The 20,988-nt window shown below is 40.2% G+C and overlaps 1 protein-coding gene across 6 annotated transcripts in view; it reads right to left on the bottom strand.

Annotated features, from left to right (window-relative positions):
* The window catches only part of HECTD4 (HECT domain E3 ubiquitin protein ligase 4), a 170,643-nt gene that overhangs the window by 41,914 nt on the left and 107,741 nt on the right, over positions 1–20,988 (bottom strand). For all 6 annotated transcript variants that reach the window (XM_070386054.1, XM_070386057.1, XM_070386055.1 and 3 more), the window contains 18 exons: positions 20,780–20,884; positions 20,191–20,279; positions 19,635–19,810; positions 17,662–17,797; positions 17,426–17,567; positions 17,008–17,174; positions 14,726–14,872; positions 13,852–14,036; positions 11,391–11,544; positions 10,217–10,497; positions 9,812–10,001; positions 8,481–8,562; positions 6,753–6,955; positions 5,776–5,911; positions 4,799–4,981; positions 4,184–4,348; positions 3,610–3,779; positions 2,586–2,701 (listed from right to left, as the gene is read on the bottom strand). In XM_070386054.1, the coding sequence (XP_070242155.1) occupies positions 2,586–2,701; positions 3,610–3,779; positions 4,184–4,348; positions 4,799–4,981; positions 5,776–5,911; positions 6,753–6,955; positions 8,481–8,562; positions 9,812–10,001; positions 10,217–10,497; positions 11,391–11,544; positions 13,852–14,036; positions 14,726–14,872; positions 17,008–17,174; positions 17,426–17,567; positions 17,662–17,797; positions 19,635–19,810; positions 20,191–20,279; positions 20,780–20,884 (2,827 nt within the window). The remainder of the gene's footprint in view (positions 1–2,585; positions 2,702–3,609; positions 3,780–4,183; positions 4,349–4,798; positions 4,982–5,775; positions 5,912–6,752; positions 6,956–8,480; positions 8,563–9,811; positions 10,002–10,216; positions 10,498–11,390; positions 11,545–13,851; positions 14,037–14,725; positions 14,873–17,007; positions 17,175–17,425; positions 17,568–17,661; positions 17,798–19,634; positions 19,811–20,190; positions 20,280–20,779; positions 20,885–20,988) is intronic.

Genomic DNA, 20,988 nt, shown 5'->3' on the forward strand with positions numbered 1-20,988 from the left:
TATGCACACATGCACGTGACAAAGAACGCAGTGCAAGGCTGAAACATTATTATGCAACATAAGAAACAAACCCGGGCAAAGGTGAGAGACAGACCAAAGACGGAAGCATTTCAATGGCCAAGTCTGTGGCTTACTTTATCCCAGATTCACTTTAGAGAATCAATATATTATTGCTTATAAATTCTATGACACATTCATTTATGAAATTAAAAAACCCTGATATATTAAAAAATAAAAATCAAAGAACTCTTTCTCTTCTACACACTACTTTGAATCTCATGTAGTAAACAGCATTTCTTCTGAGCACAGACTCTAAGTGGGCTATAAGAACCTACTGCTGTGTTGGAAAGTAATTCAGACATAGTTTTTCTTTTTTTCTTTTAATACAGATAAATCAGCAAACTTAAATACCTACTTTAAACCTTAAAATCCTTTCTGGTAATCCAATATGTGAGGTATTCAGGACTGTTAAATTTGACATGGATTTCCCTGGTGGCTCAGATAGTAAAGAATCTACCTGCAATGCAAGAGACCTGGGGTTCAATCCCTGGGTCGAGAAGATTCCCTAGAGAAGGGAATGGCAACCCACTCCAGTATTTTTGCCTGGAGAATTCCATGGACAGAGGAGCCTAGTGGGTTACATGGGGTGTAACCTAGCCTAGTCCATGGGGTGGTAAAGAGTCGGACACAACGCAGCGACTAACACTTTCACTTTCTTGACATAGGACACTATTTTAGAATATAAATTGCTGTGTATAAGCTCATAGTCTTCTATTTTGTAGCAATTAATAAGAACTTCCCACATGTTTCTTTCAACTCTTTGTTTCTATAGGGTTCTTTTCTACAGGGGGAAAAAATGGGTTAGATGGGTTATTATTAAAGCTATTTGCTCTAAATTATTATGATTTCTGGCTTATACATTAAGTACCAAAGTTAATTTCACAGAGTAAGATAAAATGTATTCTATTTTATTCTATAAAATGTATAAGAGAGACCCAGAATGAGTCCTAGAGAAAAGCAAGTGATTCATTCAGAAGGTTATATGTTTGCTAAAATCAGTCAAATAAGTCTTAGGATGCAACCTAAGCCAAGAATATTAAAAAAGCAGAAGTAGGGAACTACCTATGACACATACAAAATTAAATAATGAGCAAGTGTTGAGTCACAAGTAATTTCACTTGAGAAGCCGAGCAAGCAAGCTCCTTTTATTTTGTTCTTGCTGTCTCTTTTGGGGGGATCTCTCTGAGGCTTTTTAATGGTTGCTGGCCCCAGACAGCTATGCTTATTAAGGGAAGGAGATTTGAGAAGAAAGATAGATATAAAAACGAAGATGAATTAAAAAGCAAAAACAAGCCGAAAGAAATCACTGCCACATGAAAAAGGACAAAAATTTAAGGACAGAGAAATTAGAGAGTTACAGAAAAAAAGCAAATAGCATGAGAGACAGTAAATAATATAGGTAACAAAAATGACCAAAAAATAGATAAGATTAAAAACATTAAGGGAGGTAAAGATATCTATTTTTTCTTTAGTTTATTAAAACATTAGTACAAGAGCATTGGAGAAATGCTAATCTAATTGTGAACAATTATATTTAGAGTCCAACTAGATCCTTGAGGATAAAGGGTAAATTTTCACTCAGAAAAACCCAGGCCAATCATCAGTGTACAAGAAATTCAAGAACACAAAAACATATTAAATGACACCATAGGATATACAAAATCCAGACTATGGGAAACTTCAACAAGTAAGATACTGAGGGGAATTTGTATTTTAAAAGCGATTTAAAAGACAACAATGAATTACAATGGATGAATTCTAATTGGATTCTGATTCAAATAAACAAACGTAAAAACAAGTATGACTTTGAGAAAATTAGAAAGCTGAACACTGACTAGATATTAAATAATATTAAATTATTGTAAATTTTTCACATGTGAAAATGATATTGTGTTTAAGAGCCCTTACTGAGATACACACTAAAATATTTACAGATAAATAAAAGGAATATCTAAAAATCTGCTTAAAAATAATCCAGGAGGATGCAGTGTAGAAGAAACAGGATTGATTATGAGTTGATAACTGTTGAGACTAGATGATGGAAACATGAGGGTTCATTATACAAAAATAGTCTATTTTTGTATTTTTTTGAACTTTTCCATAAGCACACATACAGACACACAGAAACACAAACACACAAAGATGGATGTTAGTGCAAATTTCTGGACTCTGAATTCACATGTGGCCAATGACAATAGTCAGAAAGTATCCATAGCCCTAAGGGCAGGTCACAAAGAATTCTAATACAGAAATGAAACCCACTTATTAATATGAATGGGGCAAAGAAAATACTCTGACATCATGGTCCTAAAGTTAAAATGAAAAATGCTGATTTTCTAGTTGGCATATACTGAAGCTTTTTATTTACATTTACAGATTTGAAATGAAAGTCAGTCGTGTAAGTGCTGTGTCTAGAGCTTAGCTGTTGGAAGTGTATGTGAAAACAGTCAATATTCCATTCCAGATTGTCAGTGTGCTAACAAACCTCGACACAAAGGATAGAAAGGAAAGCAACAGGTACTTACCAGCACTGCATTCCTGGGCTACTAGGTTAAGAACTTCAACAGCTGCTGGACACTGTTGTATGAATTCTTCACAAAATAAGCTGTCTTCTAAAAGCTGGGCCATGACCAGGCATGCTCTTAATGTTAAAAGATTTACAATATTTCAAAGTCATCAATGGTCATTCTCTAAAAACCCAACTGTGAAAAACATTTCAATCAATTTTATCCACTAATTTAAATAAGGTTCCAACTCTCCATTCCTCTTGCTTTTTTACTGAGCTGCATTGGTTTGAATATATGTAACTAGCTTCTCTTTTCCCACACAGTAACTGCTGACACTGCATGGACAATTGGAAAAAGGGGAAATGGCTGCCATCTCCCTACATGAAGACAGCAAGTGCCAGCTACGAAATAAGCACTGTCTCCTAATACCTTTTCCTAAACTTTGCTCTGTAGGCAATATTAATGTTCTGAGAACAAGAAGGACCCAAATGCTTGGGAAGTCTGTATACTGACCTCTCTCACCAGATTCAAAACATATATTAGAACTTTCTGGCAAGTTTCATTTTCAAAAGAAACTTGTTGCTATTGTTTAATTATAAATAAATGTGTTTTCCTTCCAATTCTGACACTTGTGAGCATTCCCTAATTTTCTCCTCAGCAGTTTAGAAAGAGACTAGATAGGTACTGATGTGGTCTGAACCACTTAAAAAAGGGCCAAGTGACAGAAGACTTCCTGTGATAGAACAAAGCTCTTTGACCAAAGCAAATCAATGGGGTCTATGCGTGCACTCCATATACCAGTCATATTTTGATTGTTTATTTCCTTAGGGAAACAGCTAAACTTTATTTCAAAGCTAAGAAGTTGGGGAATGCAACAAAAACTGTAGTAAACACAGCACAAATGGATGGTTTCTGTTACTCAGTTTGGCATGAAGTTCATGCTGTGGACCCAGTAAACCTGGCACAGAGAGGCCCATGGAAGATGCCTGTCCCTCTGGCCTGCACCACTCAGCACATTAGGGGGTCTCTGGAGGGCGCTCACCTTGTTCTTATTTCAGCCAGGAGCCGAACGACTGCCATCACAGGAGCTGACCCATCTCCTGCTGCAGGAAGTGAGGTATGAATAGAGAGACTTCCCTCCTGAGGAAGCAACATGGACTGGACTGCCTGTACTACCTTCTCAGTAATGGACAGTTTATGAAGAGGCAATGCCTGATGGCGGTGGGAGGGGGAGGAGGGGGCATGGCAGAAAGTTAAATTCAAGTAGTTAGTTTATAAGAAATGAGGGTGTTATTATCATCTGGAGTTAATTCTCAAAATTTCAATTAAAAAAAAAAAATCACCATACAGAAAATTGCAAGCTAGACCAAAACAATTAAACATACAATATACTGCGGAATATTCCTCACCAAAGAAATGAATTTGGTCATTTAGGTAAAAATCTTCACATCAACGTTACTATTAAATAATTACACCCAATATGTAAATATATATCATAAGTAAAATTTAAGAAAACCAAGTATTTGTGCTTCAGCACTATGCATGTGCGTATTATTCATTACAGGATGGTTACCATTTGCAGTGACATTTGAGGATACATTTAAAAATCACCTTACCTCTGATCTTGGAACACAAAGTCTAGACAATGGAATAGTCAGTGTGTCTGATGCTTGCGAAGTCTTTCTACAGTCTATGGGTGGGAATCTGACCGTAGCTATACCTTCCTGTTCGTTGATAGAAGCCACCACTCCGATGCTTCCTGATATTCCTCTACCTAAAACCTAGAGACACAGATGGGTTAGCACTACCTACCAACTCTGATGGTGTGAGCAGCGATCTGATGTGACAAGTGGGAGGAGTAAATCTACAGCTGTCATTATGGCATTACAGCAATAGGTTCTTATAATGCAGACGCCAAGCCCTGAATGTGAGTTAAAATAATAGGTCCTAAAACCTTATGTCAAGGTGATCACAGTATGAAGCAAATTCAAGCCTCAATTCTAAAACACTCCCAATATTAACACCACCACAGGACACAAGCGTTTTAACTACTGTGCAGTATTGTACTGATGTCTGAATAATCTGCAGCACTGTGTGGATGAGAAGCCACTTGTTTCTTAGCTTGAAAAAACAAGAATTTTTGTCCAACTGGGTGTCTTACAGCTGATAGATGAATCAATGGACTTATACACAAGGAAAAGCGATGACTTGGGAAAATGGTGGCTGGTTACCTGGACCTCAGACCCGATCTTGATTGTCTCTTTGAAGCCTCCAAGTGCACAGAGTGCAGCCACAGCCTGGCGGGCAATTCTCTGAAGTTTGGCAAGCTTTCTGCCACTGCTGCTGCCATTTTCCAGAATGCTTTCTGCATATTTCCCCAACTGTGGAATGTACATCAGTGCACGAGACAGAACCTAAACATATGAAGCAGCCCACATGGCAGGAGTTAGAACTTTGGTTGTTTTCATAATAAGGGTGGTGCAGTGTCAACAACAGGGCCCCTGGACTAAAGGAACTCTGGACACAGGAGGGGTGCAGTAACGAGCAGGAATGATCACTGATGTTCTTGCCATATTGGTCTTATGTAATTGGACAAAACTGGAAATGCACAATCTTGAAATATGAGCAAATCAAACATAGTTAAAAAAATAAAAAAAACCTAAAATAAAGCCAAAAATTTATCTGAAGAAAGACCTTAAGAGCATATCACCTACCTTGGAACACCCAGTTACCTTTAGGATATGTTATAAGGTGTTCACAAGATGAATGACTATGAATAGGGAAACTGATGACCAAACTCTAGTTTTTGGGAGACTGGACTAGTTTGTCAAGATGAATTATTGAAGAGCTCAGGGAGTGTAAATCTGACAGAGGCCTCCTTAATACTCATCAACTCCACTTAACAAATCCAATAAACCAAGGATGCATGACTTCCTAATGTTAGTACTGATTGAACACAAGCAAGGAGGAGAAACAAGGTGTGCTATTCTTTCCCTGAGAATACTAGCCTGCCTTCTGTGAAATCAGAACTGGCAGTGATAGGAGATGTGGGTTAACAGAGTTGAAACAACTAAATCAAAGCAGATTCCAGGGGGAACACAAGTCTATCTGGCTGAAGTGGGGACTCTCTCTGTTACAATGTCCCTTGCTAGAACAAAAAACTGACTTCTGTCCTGCTTCCTCCTTTAAGCAATAACAGCGTACTAACCTTCTCTGCTGTCGTGGTCCATATCTGAGCAGCATTTGACTCAGGTGCCATCAGCAAGCTATGAAGCAAGGCGATCACCTCAGCAGCCATGCTATTTGCCACGTGCCCACTGATGAAAGGTCGGACGGGGTCGGTCCTGCAAGTGTCAACAGGGAAAAGTGTCAAGGCCCCGTGATGGTAAAGAAGCCAAAAGAGTAGCTTTAGACTTGGCACCAGATGGAAACATTTTCTAATTATGATGAGTTAGCCAAAAAGTTGGTTTGTGTTTTTCTGCAAGATATTACTGAAAAAACTTAATAAACTTTTTGGCCAGCTCCATACTAGAAAAAGTGGATTTTGATGACTTCTCTGCATCTGCCTCTGGCCGGCAAGCATAAAATGTCACCCAAACTTATCAGGGGCAACATGTGCTCATCCTTCTGTACACAGCTGGAATGGTGACAAGTATCGTTTGGATGAAGTAAAGGAAGCAAGGCCAGAATTTACTACTGCTGCTCAAAAAAACTGTAGCTGGTGTTCCTGGTGGTGGCCTTTCTCAGAAAAAGAGTCCTCCAGTTTCAGATGTGCACTCAGGCTGGAGGGCCTCCCTATTCGTCCCTCACAGCATCAGATCCACCAAGTGAATGGTCATCACTGGTTGACTCGACTTCAAGAGCAGCTACTACGAATGCTGGGTATTTTAAGCCTCACTTCCTCACTTCCAGCAGGTCAAGGGGAGGATATAAAATTAAAACCTTCAGGACTTCCCTGGCGGTCCAGTGACTTCTCACTCCCAATGCAGGGGGCATGGTTCAATTCCTAGACGGGGAACTAAGATCCCGCATGTGATGTGGCAAGGCCAAAAATAAATACGTAAATAAAAATAAATACTCTACAAAATAAAATATAAAAAAATAAAATTAAAACCCTCAAAACAAGCCCCTCACACAGGAAGTCTGAGAAGAGAGTAGACAGCTTCTGTCCTAGGAAGACTTTACCTGGCGAGTTCAGAGTTTCTCTCTCGGCAAATGGAGGTTTGGGCAGTCTTCTTCTTGTCCCCTGTGGACAGCCCGCTCACAGCCTCTGGGTTGAGGGACTCCACGGGTGGCCCAACACTGACAATGAGGCCTGACTGTGCCCACTTGGTCGCTTTTCGCAGAGCAGCTGCCGCCTCTTCCGTAATCACCTCACAGCAGCCACCCTGGGGGTCAGTTTAAAGATTCTCGTGATACTCTTTTCACTCTTCTCAGCACTATTTGTTAAAAAATCTGTGTCCTCCATCTAGGCTCATTTTTATAGATGCAAATACTAAAATATTAGAACTGTAGAAAGTTAAATCTCCACACATATCCCTTGTCCTCAGCCAGACAGAGATCACTGCTAGTCTGCCAGAATTTTTTCCCTGCAGATTCTGACATACAGAATCATAGGTCATGCTACAAGCAGTTTTGAATTCTTTTTAACAGTTATCAAAACATTGTGAATTTTGTTCATTCATATGAATCTGATACCATAAAATATCATGAATATCCATGTCAACATAGACATATCTGGTTACTTTTATGGTTAGACAGTATTTCGTTGTTATTGTTTAGTCACTAAGTCATGTTCGACTCTTTGTGACCCCGTGGACTGTAGCCCGCCACGCTCCTTTGTCCATAGGATTTCCCAGGGAAGAAAACTGCAGTTGGTTGCCACTTCCTCCTCCAGGGGATCTTTCCAACCCAGGGATCGAACTTGAGTCTCCTGCATTGGCAGGTGGATTCTTTACTGCTGAGCCACCAGGGAAGCTCAGAGCATTTCATCAAATGGGTGTAATAATTTCTTTAACAAATCCCCTATTTATGGGTACATGAATTCTATTTTATTTTTTTTACAAACAGAACTGAAAAGAATAAGCTTGTTTCTGGATACTTGAAAATGCCCTATTTACCCTCACCGTGGCAATAAAGGGTATCATCAATCTTAACATTATCAGGGTGATAAGGTAAAAAGACACGGTACTATTATTTTTATTCTTTCCCTTTATTTATTTACTGTGTAATTTGTGAGACTGAACATATTTTTTATGGGCTATTTGTCTTTATTTCTTATTATCCAATATTATTACTCATTTAACCTTTCACCCTATGATCACTTTTAAACTATCTTTTATGCTGTAGAACTTTCTTAACAGAGCTAAGAAAATTTCTAGGTCAAAATCAAGAGTTCTCTTCCATATTTTAATATTAATGATAAATTGATCTTTTTTAATTTAAACTTTTTATTTTCTATTGGGTATTAACAATATTGTGATAGTTTCAACGTGGGTAAACCTATGGCTGATTCATGTTGATGTTTGGTTGAAACCAATGCAAAATGAACAGTAAAGCAAATTATCCTTCGATTAAAACAAAACACAATACTGTGATAGTTTCAGGTGAACAGTGCAGGGGACTCAGCTATACATATACATGTATCCATTCCCCCCTAACTTCCCTCCCATCCAGGCTGTCATACAACACTGAGTAGAGTTCCATGTGCTACACTGTAGGTCCTTGTTGGTTAGATGATAAATTGATTTTGACTAATCTTCTTGAAAATAGCCTCAATGACTTCAATTTCTCACACTGCTTCTTTGTGGTAACGTGAATGTTTAAAAAAAAATTTCTCCTGAAAACCTGAAGCCTGGCAAATGTTCTCAACTGTGGTTCTTGTTGGAGCAGGTTCCTCCACGTTGGGGTTACCTTCGTCATGTCTCGGTCCATTTTCACAACTTTCTCCATGTTGGCACCAGTACCAAGTCGGAAGGGCCGTCCTTCTGAGCTACTGAAATGGGAAGTCAGAGAGAGGCAATGATTTTACAGGATGGTCACAGCTGGGGACTGCAGGCCATGAGGCAACCTGGTAATGGTCAGGCCACCACTACATGCTGTAACAAAAATCCACAGTAAGACTCAATTTTTCGAAAGGAAATGCTCTTTATTGCTCAATTATAGCACTTTTTGGGATCAAAACAATTTTTTTAAGTTATAACGATAATTAAAAACCTGTGTGAAGATGACAAACTAAGTGACAAGCTGATCCTAAAATAAAGAGAAGGCCAGGCCCATGGGAGGCCTCAGTGAGGGATCTAAATCTCCAAGTGAGGCAGTTTTAATAACAGCCTGGACTGCTGCCTGGGTGTTAATGACTGGATCTCCCTTTCTAAGAATTTAGCTCCCCCGGCCTCCTCAACCTGGCTCTCAAAAAAGCTTTCACCAAGTTTGTATGATGACATTTCACAGTGCCCAGGAATGTGCCTTGGAAATTTCTTCATCTGTGCGCTGACTTCCCCTGACTCAGCTTAGCCTATGCCAGTAGCCCACAGTGCTTTTGGTTTCTATCATGGCAGACAAGGGACCTGATTATGAGGATGACACCATCATTCAATCATTTATTTGAAGAGAGGATTCTTCCATCTGAGACAAACATCTCTGCTAAATTCCCTAAATTTCTCTTCTAAATTCCCTAAATTTCTCCTAAATTTAGGAGTTTGTGTTCTGTGGGACCTTCTCATTGTCCTGGATTCCACTAACAGGGCCCTGCAGGTTTGTAATCTTTGGACAATAATTATATTTTTTACTTCTTTGTTGGGCAATCATATTGTTCATACTTCCAATTAATTATGGCTTTTGAAAAAGTTTCTTCTTTACCTCATAGTCAATGGTATCCCTAATTTTACTATGACTGAGGGATGCCCATAACTGAAAACCAAGCTGCATTATTCCTTCTCACAGCTGAGGTCACACTACAGATTTGGTTGGACACAAATGATACATACTCAATAGGACTTCCACTCTGTTGGGTCCAGAGAGACAGTACAGAGTTATGGTTAAAATTTCAGGCTCTAAAGTCAGAGGGACCTGTGTCTGCGTTTCAGCTCTGCCTCAGTTTGTCTGTGTGTAACGACAGGGATGATAGTAGCAGTGATTACTTGTGATGAGGGCTGAGATGGTTGACATCTGTAAGGGGCTTACTCAGCACAGTGCCTGTGACGTGGCTCATGCTTGAAGGCATGGACTATTACGATCATCACCTTAGTAATGGCTGCAGAACTTCATGGGACGACTGGTCTTCCCGCTTGTGGATGAAGATAGAGAGCTTGCCATCCACTGCTTCACTCTCTTCTCCAGGATCTTTATCGCCTTTTAAGGAATTCTTGGGGCTGGTTTTTGTCAATGTGGTGTCAGGTTCGGAAGCGGTTGGAGAAAGGACTGTCTGACATCCTTCAAGCAAACAGAAAAATTGCAAAGTTGTTTGTGCAGCTCCCCTGGATGGGGGAAGCACTGGCTTTGGAATCTCTCTTTCCTCCCTCTCTCCTACCCTTTCCCCCTTGCCTTTTATCATAGGAAGCACAGCTGCGACTGTGGACAAGGGAAAGCTTGGTCTGATCATCCACAGGAAGTGACGGTGCCTTTCTCCAGTCCTGGATGTGACTCACCTGGGACCACATAGTCTGCCAGCTTTGCCAAGAGCAGCGAGGCGATCTTGGACGCTGGGTCGCTGGGATCCTCCTGCTCGCTGTTTAGGGAGGGGACGGAGTAGCTCCAGGGTGGGAGCTCCACGTTCCCACAGTCTTCTACGCTCATCAGCGGGAGTGCCGCCCGGCACAGCTGAAGAATGATAAGAACCAGCTTTGGGGATGGGCGTTGGTCAAGTAGCAGGGAGAGGAGTTTGGACACACAAGCTGGCTGGCTCAGGATGGCTTTACCTATATGACTCCTGCAAAGAGAGGAAGAAAAGGGCCACAATGCTGGGGACGTTGATCTATAGAAATTCAGAAACAAAGGTTCCCTCAATGAGGTTAAGCAAACTGACTTCAGATTTCATGGGAAGACACAGATTTTTGGCAATATGTTTTTATGAAGGTTTTTTTATAACCATCTGATGAAGGCTCATAATTGACCAATAATACTTTAAAAGATTTTTGAAAATTTTTTGATTCCTTATGTTTAGTTAATTGAGATCCTCTAGTTCAGCATGATTCACAGAGCATCAAGGCTTAGAAACCCAAGCTAGGAGGCTTTTAATTTAGTCTTTTATTCCTTTTCAAGAAGTGCTTCAAGACCAAAGAGATAATACAGTGCTGTACAGACCTCAAGAGTCTGGGCTCTGCCACAGCTGAACCTGTTACATTTCAGCAGAAACCAGAGAATAAGCAGCCTTAGGTGGACAAACCTCTGTGGGCCTCACAGCTCACACATGATTAAACCTCCCAAGAATATCTTCTTTCAAAGACACAGCATGAGAAGGTGAATTAATTACAAGTCCTGGCTGGTTAGTCTTTAATCTTGCTATAATGAAGGTTAAGCTGTTTGGTTACTAAATGCAGTGGTACTGATCCGAAAGGCTAGCAGCTGTTACCAGCAAAGTATTGGAGCAAATGATAATATGTAATTTTGTGGTATATATATTCAAATAAATACTTTCCACATTTTGGAACTAAATGCTATTTTTCAACAACTGTATTCTCTACTATTTTTCTTGAGGCAGGAGCATGTCAGGACGGCCTAGTAATTTAGATGTTTCTAAAGACAGCCACCCTCTCCCCAAAGGAATTCCATCATTCAGAGGAAAAGCCACCTCCTCCCATAGCTCCAGGGGCCCTTCCATACCTCGAGAGATCATTGAGGAGACTCAGGACGTCCTGGAGGGCATCGTTCCCGGCAGCCTGGTTGCCACAGCACTCGGTCGCTCGGGCAAGGTGATTCGTGAGAAGGCTGGACACCTGACGGGCCAGACCTGAGTGCACAGCCTCTGTGGAGCCGCCTTCAGAGTTCAAGCAAGAAAAAGCATGGTGAAAATCCCAGGAAGGCATGGTGAGTCTACAGCTGTGGCGGGTCTGCACTAAAGCCTCCCTTTGCCCAATTTTTCTTTAACCTGCTCAGTATTTTGTTAGCCATCTGATTAGTGTCTCCCATTAGATAACAACTTGGCATAGCAACCCACTCCAGTATTCTTGCCTGGAGAATCCACATGGACAGAGGAACCTGGTGGGCTATACAGTCCATGGGGTTGCAGAGTCCGACACAACTGAACAACTAAGCACACACAGAAACATAAAGAAGGTAACAGTAACTTGAAAAATGATTCAATGTTGGGGAAATACATAATTCTTTTTTTTTCTTTTATCTTCAGTAGTTGCAGCCTGCAGGCTCAGCTGCTCCAAGGCATGTGGGATCTTAGTTCCCCAACCAGAGATTGATCCTGCGTTCCCTGCATTGCAAGGTGGATTCTTTAGCACTAGACCACCAGGGAAGTCCCAGGAAAAGACATTTTTCTTAATTAAAACTGAATATAATTAATCCACACAAAACCCAGAAACATATTTTGACAGGGAAGAATTATCATTTTACTGGGATGAAAACATCATTTTTTTCCCCATAAAATAGTTGATGTACAATATAAATTACAGGTGTACAATATAGTGATTCACAATTTTTAAAGGTTGTATTCCATTTTTAGTTATAAAATATTGGCTATATTCCCTGTGTTGTCCAGTATGTCCTTGTAGCTTACTTTATGCACAACTGTTTGGGGCTTCCCCGGTGGCTCAGACTGTAAGGCATCTGCCTGCAATGAGGGAGACCTGGGTTCGATCCCTGGGTCAGGAAAATCCCCTGGAGAAGGCAATGGCAACCCACTCCAATACTCTTGCCTGGAAAATTCCACGGCCTGAGGAGCCTGGTGGGCACAGTCCATGGGGTCGCAGAGTCAGACACGACTGAGCGACGTCACTCTCACTGTCACAGTGCCCTCCCCTTATATAGCCCCTCCTCTCTCCCTTTCCCCACTGGTAAACACTAGTTTGTTGTCTGTGAGTCTGTTTCTTTTTTGGAAAACTTCTTGATATTTAACTCACACCCGACCTCTTCTCAAACACAATAAAAGATTTTCTTGGATTTCTCCATTTTCAAGCACCTCTCATAAAAGCCACAAAAGTTATTTGCCACTGACTGTTCATTCTACTTGGGAAGTCTCCTTTACCCCTCAAGAAAAATGCTCACATCACCTTCTTTGGAAGCTCTGCCTGATTCCTTAGTACAGAGGGTCTGTAAGGACCTCTATGCTTCTCCTACAGCACCGTGTGCTCACCTTGATCACAGCATTGATTGCACTGGAATTATTTGTTCACTGGCCTATTTCTCCCACTGGACCATATATTTTAAGGGGAGGAACGATGCCTTAGTCATCCTATGCCTGGCTCCCAGAACAATAAAACGCACAGCGAATGACATGTTATATACCTGGGATAGTATGGAGGAGTTATCCTTCAAGTTTACTTTTTAAGTTGGATTGCTGACTGAACATATGATTTGGAAATAGCATCTCAAAAGCACAACTGAAAAATCATTTCATAAAAGTATCTACTCAGATACCATTAGCAGTGATGGCAAGAAGGAAAGGAAAGATGTCTTCAATTTCCGGGGTTACTATCCTCTTTCAGGTGGTCATCACTCCTCCCAGCCCCCTCAGCTTTACTGAGGTGTGACTAGCAAATAAAAACTGTATATACTCAGATTGTAGAATGTGAGTGTTTTAAAAGGTATACAACGTGATGATTACCTCTCTGTGAAAATACAAGACATCTTCTCAGTGAGTTTCAAGTATAAGTGAAGCATCATGAACTCTAATCACAAAACTGTACATTAGGGCTCCAGAACTTACTCATCTTACAGCAGAAAGTGTGTCCTTTGGAACAAAATCTCCCCATCCCCCTTGCCCCCTAGCCGTGGTGACCACTGTTCTACTCTCTGGTTTCTATCTGTTTGGCATTTTAGATTCCACACGTAAGTGAGATCACTGCAGTATTTGTCTTTCTGTGCCTGGCTTATTTCACTTAGCATAATGTCTTTTGCATTAGGATATTGTTAAATGTCATAACACAGTGATAAATTTTCACAGAACCATGCTGTTGAAGAGCCTCCCATGAAATCATAATTGATTAAATCAATCTAGTTATGTAATTTAATAGTCTTTCTTTTCCTCATCCAGCACAAATACTAAATTAAAAAAAAAACACATCGATAGAAGAAATCAAGGAGCTCTGTTATAGAAAGGGATCCTGCTCCTCACCTTCTTCTTTTTCCCATTCAACGCAGCGGTTGGCAAGCACCTGGAAGGCTGCCCAGGCCATGGTGGCCACCTTCTGCTTCTTGGTTTGTTTCTCACTGGAGCTGGACTCAGTCTGACTGCTCAAGCTGCATAGTCGATCCATGAGCTGGACAAGGCCACTCCGCACCAGGCACTTCTCTTCACTCCTGGCCAGGCAGAAAGGGTTGATTGAAAGAAACATAACTGACCAGCTCTTAGGAACTTCTCACTTAAGATCCAGATTATCAAAGGGCCATAAAATATGTCAATATAGTCCTTTATTTACAACGTAGGATGCTACCATGTAAAACTCAACACAGAAATTTTTAGAATGACAACTTCCTTCATAAATAATGAATTTCAAGTTCTGGTTAGTTCATACAGGACAGCAAAGTAAAAATCAATGGAATCAACACAAGGTTATCATAATAGAAAAAAAATTGCATATTTTATCATAAGGGGATTTAAAGACTGACTTCATGAATGCTTGACATCTTCAAACTCTTAATCAAGTAATGAAGAAAGGAAATGTGCAAAGGCAAAAAGTTTTGCCCAATATAAGAAGTAACTTCCTAGGGACCTTTTCTTTCCTTCAAACTTTTCCATTTTGACTATGTAACATAATTTCTAATGCGGATCCAACTTTGATCACGTAGGAACTCAACAATAAGTATTTACATAGTAACTTTAGGCATTTGTCAGGCGACAAGCTCATTTAATCAGAGTGATAGTGTCACTGGATAATCAAAACCAAAAAATCCTTTTTTAAAATATTTTTAATAAATAAAAATATTTCTATTTAATTGGTGACACTGTGGTATAACTTACATACACTAAAAAGCATTTCTTTGCTTACCTGGTATAAGGTATAGTACACAAGAGTCCGATGCTATTTGCACATGCGATAGGGTAACGTGCGCACAAAGACACCACAGAGGTCATGGTCTCACCGAAGGCTTCCTGGACCTGCTCGACCATCCCACCACAGGTCAGTTCTTCAATTCTACAAAACAGAACCAAAGCTCAGGCTTCCTCAACTGTGTCAAGAACAGCAATAGTGAACACGAAAGCAGGAGAGGTCTTCTGAGAAACGCAAAAGTGGCTAGATGAATCCAGAACTGAAGGAACCTTGGAGACTGGTGTTTCCCAAAGTGCAAGACTACAGAAGGCTGTTGGGCAGGCTTCCTAAGAGTGCCTCAGAGACAATGCCCACACTCTAGGATGCTCTGGGAAATCCTAGGTTAGGTAAAGGTAAGCAGGGTTCCTCACTCCAGGACAACTCAAGGCTTTAAAGTCCTTCATATCTCTTGGAGCAGGAGAAAGGCACCCAACATTTCCCAAATTTATTTAATAATGAAACCATTCATTTGAGACAGGCCTACCTCAGCCCATGCAGTACTGAATACCATAAATGCAATTGTACTAATGAGAAAACCAAGACACAAATATATTAGCTAAGTATCCTTTGCAAGTTCATACTCCAATAATTAGCAGAATATGAGAATCCAGTTGGGAAATAAGACTTGCCCAATGTAAAAACACAACCTGGGATAGATTCTACAGCAATTAATTTTAGTTGAAAACTGGAACTATTGAATTTATGTACAAAGATATGCAACATAATATTGCTTATAATAGTGAAATAAACAAAAACTATGATTTAAAAATAGGAAATTGGCTTAATAAAGGTTCAAGGATATGATGCAATGCTATATAAGCACTAAAAACATTATAGGAGATCACTAAGGTTAGAATAAAGACTGAACAAATATGCTAAAACATTAATGGGTTTTTAAAACGGATTTACAGGTGATTTTTATCTTGTACTTTGGGGATTTTCCACACTTTTTAAAATGTCTGACATATGGCGTTAATAATGTCATGAGGAAAATATAATGTAATGAGGGGAAAAGGAATAATGCTGCCAGTGTTACAGAGAAAGTTCTGGAAATGAGCTGTGGTAATCATTAGTGTAACTCACTACGCCTTCTGGGAACCGCTGTGGTCGGGTGGGCATGTGACTAGTCTGGCCAATGAGTCAGAGCTCTGACTAGGGGCCTGACAGCTTTCCAAGATGGTTGTCCCCTCCTCTGTCCCAAGCTCTCTGTAATTACCACGAGCCAAGATAGACTTGTGAGGGACATGAGCAAAAACTAAAATTTAGTTTTTTAAGCTACTGAGATTTTGGGAGTTGTTTGTTTCCAAAAAATAACCTGGCTTCTCCTGATCGACACAGAAATTTTTCTCAAGACAGTCATGTTAGCTCTTAGTTCATGTTTCCCTCCAGCTATTGCTTCTGCTTCTTGGCCAGAGTTCCTGAGAGCTGTCAGGATGCACAAGCAGCCTCCAGCAGTTGTAGTCCAGTCTTCGCAAGAACGCCTTTTCTATGTCTATCTAAGTATCTTTGAAGCCCAGTCGGGCATTAGTATAGAAAAACTCCTCACAAATAAGTTATAAACCCTTCCTCAAAGTTAATATCTATAATTATGTTATTAGAAATTTGACCCAATAAAAATAAGCACCAAAGTATACAAAAATATAGGTATATAAGGTTGTTGACTACAGCACTACTGTTAATAGAAAAGCAAAACAAAACAGGAAGAAAGGAGGGATAAAAGAAAAGATAGAGAGTGAAAGAGAGAATGAATGAACCCATGTGTTCATCAGCAGCTGAGGAGTTAAATAAATATAGCATACAATAGAGCTCTGTAAAAGGTCTTAAAAGCTATAAAGCAGAGCTATACATATTAACATGAAAAGATACAGATGTCCAAAATTTATTGAGGAAAACAACTGATTATAATAAGGCACGTGAAATATAACCTGAACTGAGTTTAAAAAAAAAAATCACATACAAACACTTAAGCATACAAGGACAATGAAATAGCTATTTACGTGTGTATAGTTGATGAAACAACTATAATAGTGGAATTTAGAAAAGGAAGGTCAGGAGAATTTACTTTTTGTTACATGTGGTAAATTTTTTAATTCTATCCTGTACCATTTTTAGAAAAATGTATTATTTTACTGGAAAACACTAGCAAACACCATGATCTAACATTTGGCCCCAAGAGGAATCTCTGCAATGGCCTTTGCCCATTCCAGACAGGATGGGATAAACTAACAGAAACAACTGACCTGGGTCCTCCCTGCAGGACCATTGTCACTGGACCCACAAGGTGTGTCACTCCCCCGACTCGCACGGCAGCCGTCAGCAGCTCCCGCATGTGCACCAACGCCTGCTTGCGGGTGTTTCCCCGCCGCCATCTCGTCTGTGCGGCCAGAAGAAAGCTGCTGCTGGACACCTGAACATGTGAGAAGGAAGTACACCTGACTCCTGCGGTCACAGCACCTCTCGCGCTACTCAGCTACTTAGCAAAACGTGATGTACAGGGACATCCCCAGTGGTCCAGCAGCTGGAGCTCCCAGTTCACAATGTAGGGGACCCGGGCTCGATTCCTGGTTGGGGAACTAGATCCTGCATGCCACAACTAAGACCCAGCACACTCAAACAAATAAATATTACAAAACCAACAAACAAAAAACATGGGCGTACAGCTTGGTCAGGGTTGGTGCCGATGAAAGCAAACAGCTGCCCCAGCAGGACGCTGTAGGTGGGCTTGTCCCTGCTGTCCTCTATGGCCAATGACTGCAGGAGTGTGAAGGAGCTGCTGCGGTGGCTGGTCACGTGGCGCCGCCTATGGCCAAACAAGAGACCCGTTCAGGGAGTGTGCTGTGGTGAACGTGCGTGGCAGCATGTGGGGGATCCGACCTTGGCCCTCAGCTATTTACCTCTGATTTGCTCTAGTAAATTCCAAATCTTCATTACCGATCATTTCCAGGTCAGAGGGAGCCGACATGCTGCGAAGGAAAACAGGCTGACGCACAGCATGAGAGATCACCTTTGTTTCAGAGGCTGATTTACAAGCTGGAACAGAAAGGAAGAAGAAGGTTGACGTATCTGCTATCCTATTTGTAAGAATGACACAGCGACAGCAAAAACCAACAAGGAACCACCAAACTAAGAGTACCTTCGCTTTCCAGGAAATTGGCCCCCAAACCAGCCAGCACAATGCACAGATGATTTTTAGGCCAATTTTAAAAAAATTTGAAAACCGAGGTTTAAACCTCGAATACCAAGGTTAAAAATTACTTCAGCTTGAAAAACCACATTCTTTTATTAAATTGGGTTTCCAAAAAAAACCTGAAAAATTCATTTAATTTCATAAACTAACAGTGTTAACTTTATGTTTTTATTTATTTTGGCCGGGCCATGTGGCCGGTGGGATCTTAGTTCCCTAACCAGGGATTAAACCAGGGTCATCAGGAGTGAAAGCTAGGAGTACTAACCATGGGACTGCCAAGGAATTCCCATTGTTAACTTTAATATAAGGATTCTAAAAATCAAGAGAGGACAGAGAAAATAGTCTCTGGAAGCAAATAATCTTAATTCAAATAAATGCAGATCATTTTTTTTCAGAGATGGCCTTTGATCCCCCTTTAATCCTGGATTTACTTTGCTGACTTAATGCCATTTGGTGAAACCTCTGCTTTGATCATAGCTGGTGTGACTAAATATTACACTTTTCCTAGAATCTGACTGGCCCTTCCTATAAGACATGTGGCTCCTATCCAGGAAATAGGTGTTTTGTAAAAGAATACTTTAATGGAAGCAGACAAAACTGCATGTGCTGATCAGCTAAGAAAAAAGATGTTAAGAAAGTTGAGGTCATTTTGAATCTGTCTTAAGAACGTTAGATAGTTTCAATCTAAAAAAAAATTATAATTTTTGAAGATATTATCTCTTAGGAAACTACTGGTTCATCATCTCTGGTGCCAAGAGCCTCCTGGAAAGCATCACTGGCCTTACTGAGTGGGAAACTTTTGGGGGGGCCTTTAATGAACTCAGGCTAATACGGCCAGAGACGTGGCACAGCAGATCACCTTGGCATGTGATCATTATCTCATGTCTGGAAAGCTTCCCCTGATGCTCTCAGCGGGGGAAACCCTATTACTGAGATCAGAAACCTAGGAGTCATCCTAGACTTCTGTCCCTAGTGAGAAGAGCCCTAGGTAGTCAGCTGGGATGAAAACAAGTTCACTTGTTCCATAGTGTCCATCAGGCAATGGGGCTAGACAACACGGAGTCTTTCATTTAAGAACATGTTTATGACTTATTCTCTTGAGTGAGAATTAACACTTGCTATTATGGGGTCTGCCCAGTGTTGTGGATCTGACTTAAGTAAGAAGACTCATTGATTTCCCTGAGAAGTGTATTCTCAGGCTAACAATTAAAATGTGACCAGGAAAAAAATTAATAGTGCAAATGTATGCTAGAAGATTCCACATAATTACTAAAGAGGAAATGCAAACTCAGTTTCAAGAGGAAAATATGATGCAGTACAGAATTCACAAAGTTGACTAATTATATGTTACTATGAAAACGATAATCTATAATCTAAAAGTGAGGATCACTGGATAATAAAAATATATGTCACTGCACACCTTAGATGCTCCCCCAAAACTAAACAAGGCAGGTGACAAGGCACCCCCCAATGCTCAGATGACTCACAAAGTACCACATGACTTCAATGGAAAGCATTTCTTGGCTAGAAAAAGTAAAAAGCAAAATAACATTGAAATTTCCTTTTTTTCCTTTCTACAAGTACACAAGAGTTATTTTCTTTCTTTTTTTTAAATAGCTAGTGTATGTTTTATGAACAGACTAGTGTAGAGAGCCTTGTAGGGCTTGCTGTCAGCAGTACCCGGTGTTTCCGCGGGGGTCCCTGAGATGCTTCTTGTGAGGCCAGACTGGGCTGCAATGGTGACGTGCAGCAACAGCTCAGCTCGGTTCATTAGACTCTTCACTAACGTCTTCGTTTTAGCCAGTGGGTGCGAGGGTTTCTGAATAAGAGAATTCACTTCTTGTAGGAACTTCTCCCTGTAAAGAAAGACTGATGTGCATTTAGTCGTCCTCTGGTTTACCAAAACCAGTGTTTAATCACAAAGGGTATGAGAAGACAGAGGAGAAATGAAATGGAAGTAACCTGATAAACATTGCCCGCCTTCTCCCTGTCCCATCCAAGGAAGGCAGTGCTTTAACTGCAGCCAGTTTTAGTTCCTCTTGCCCAGTTTTAGATGCCTATATGCTAACTCTTGAAGGTTAAAATCAAAATTTCCAAATACCAAAGAAGTTTCAACTCTAAAATATTTAGTGAATGCATAATATTTTTTAAAATATCTGTTAAGAGATGCGATCTTTGCATTTTATTTTGAGCATCAAGGTGATAAATTAGCTTTACAGTTACTAACATCACTAACCTCAGAGATAGCACCATGTTTTCAAGATCATTTCCATCAAAGGAGACTTCCTTCATTGAACACAAAAGTTCTAGTTCTTTCATTTTGTTCTAAAGAAGGAAAAATCAAGAAAAGATGGTATGCAGGATCTGCAAAAACCGAATTTTACTGTACGTGTTACAAGAAAGAAAATTTCAGGGACAAAAACCCACCTTTGGTCCATGTTTCTACACCAGAAGCACATTTATAAGTTACTACTTGATATTTTAATGATTAAAAATGGCATTGACTACTTTCCAGGGATTTCTTTATTGTTTGTAACTCTTGTCTTTTTTAAAAAAGGCTTGAAAGCAGAATTTGGCAATGATAATAACTGCTCTACAAAACTGTTTAATCAGTTGAATAATTTGAGTAACTGACTCTTTGTATCACTGACATGTTAACCTAAACAACTTTATTTAACCTTTTTTAGAGATTGGGTACATTTTGAGGTATGCAACATTTTAAGAATGACATTTTTTTTATTGTTACAGAAAAACCTGAGCAAACTTTTTGGCCGACTTAATATGACAACAGCAATGCCCAGTGATGAGTCATACAACTTGCTCACCTCATTGAAATGGTAATCATAGAAGAAAGGCATGTTGTTCTCCAGTTTCCCCTGCATGGCATCATCAACTTCACTCTGCCATTTCTGTTCCAATTCTGCAACACTCTGACATATTAAAATAGAAAACAACATGAAACTAGATGCAAAATAAGGAATCTGTGACTTTAGAAATTTTAGTCACAATTAACTTTTTAAAATTCAGATACTTC

Source organism: Bos mutus, chromosome 17 (genome assembly GCF_027580195.1).
Source record: "Bos mutus isolate GX-2022 chromosome 17, NWIPB_WYAK_1.1, whole genome shotgun sequence".
NCBI classification, from domain to species: domain Eukaryota; kingdom Metazoa; phylum Chordata; class Mammalia; order Artiodactyla; family Bovidae; genus Bos; species Bos mutus.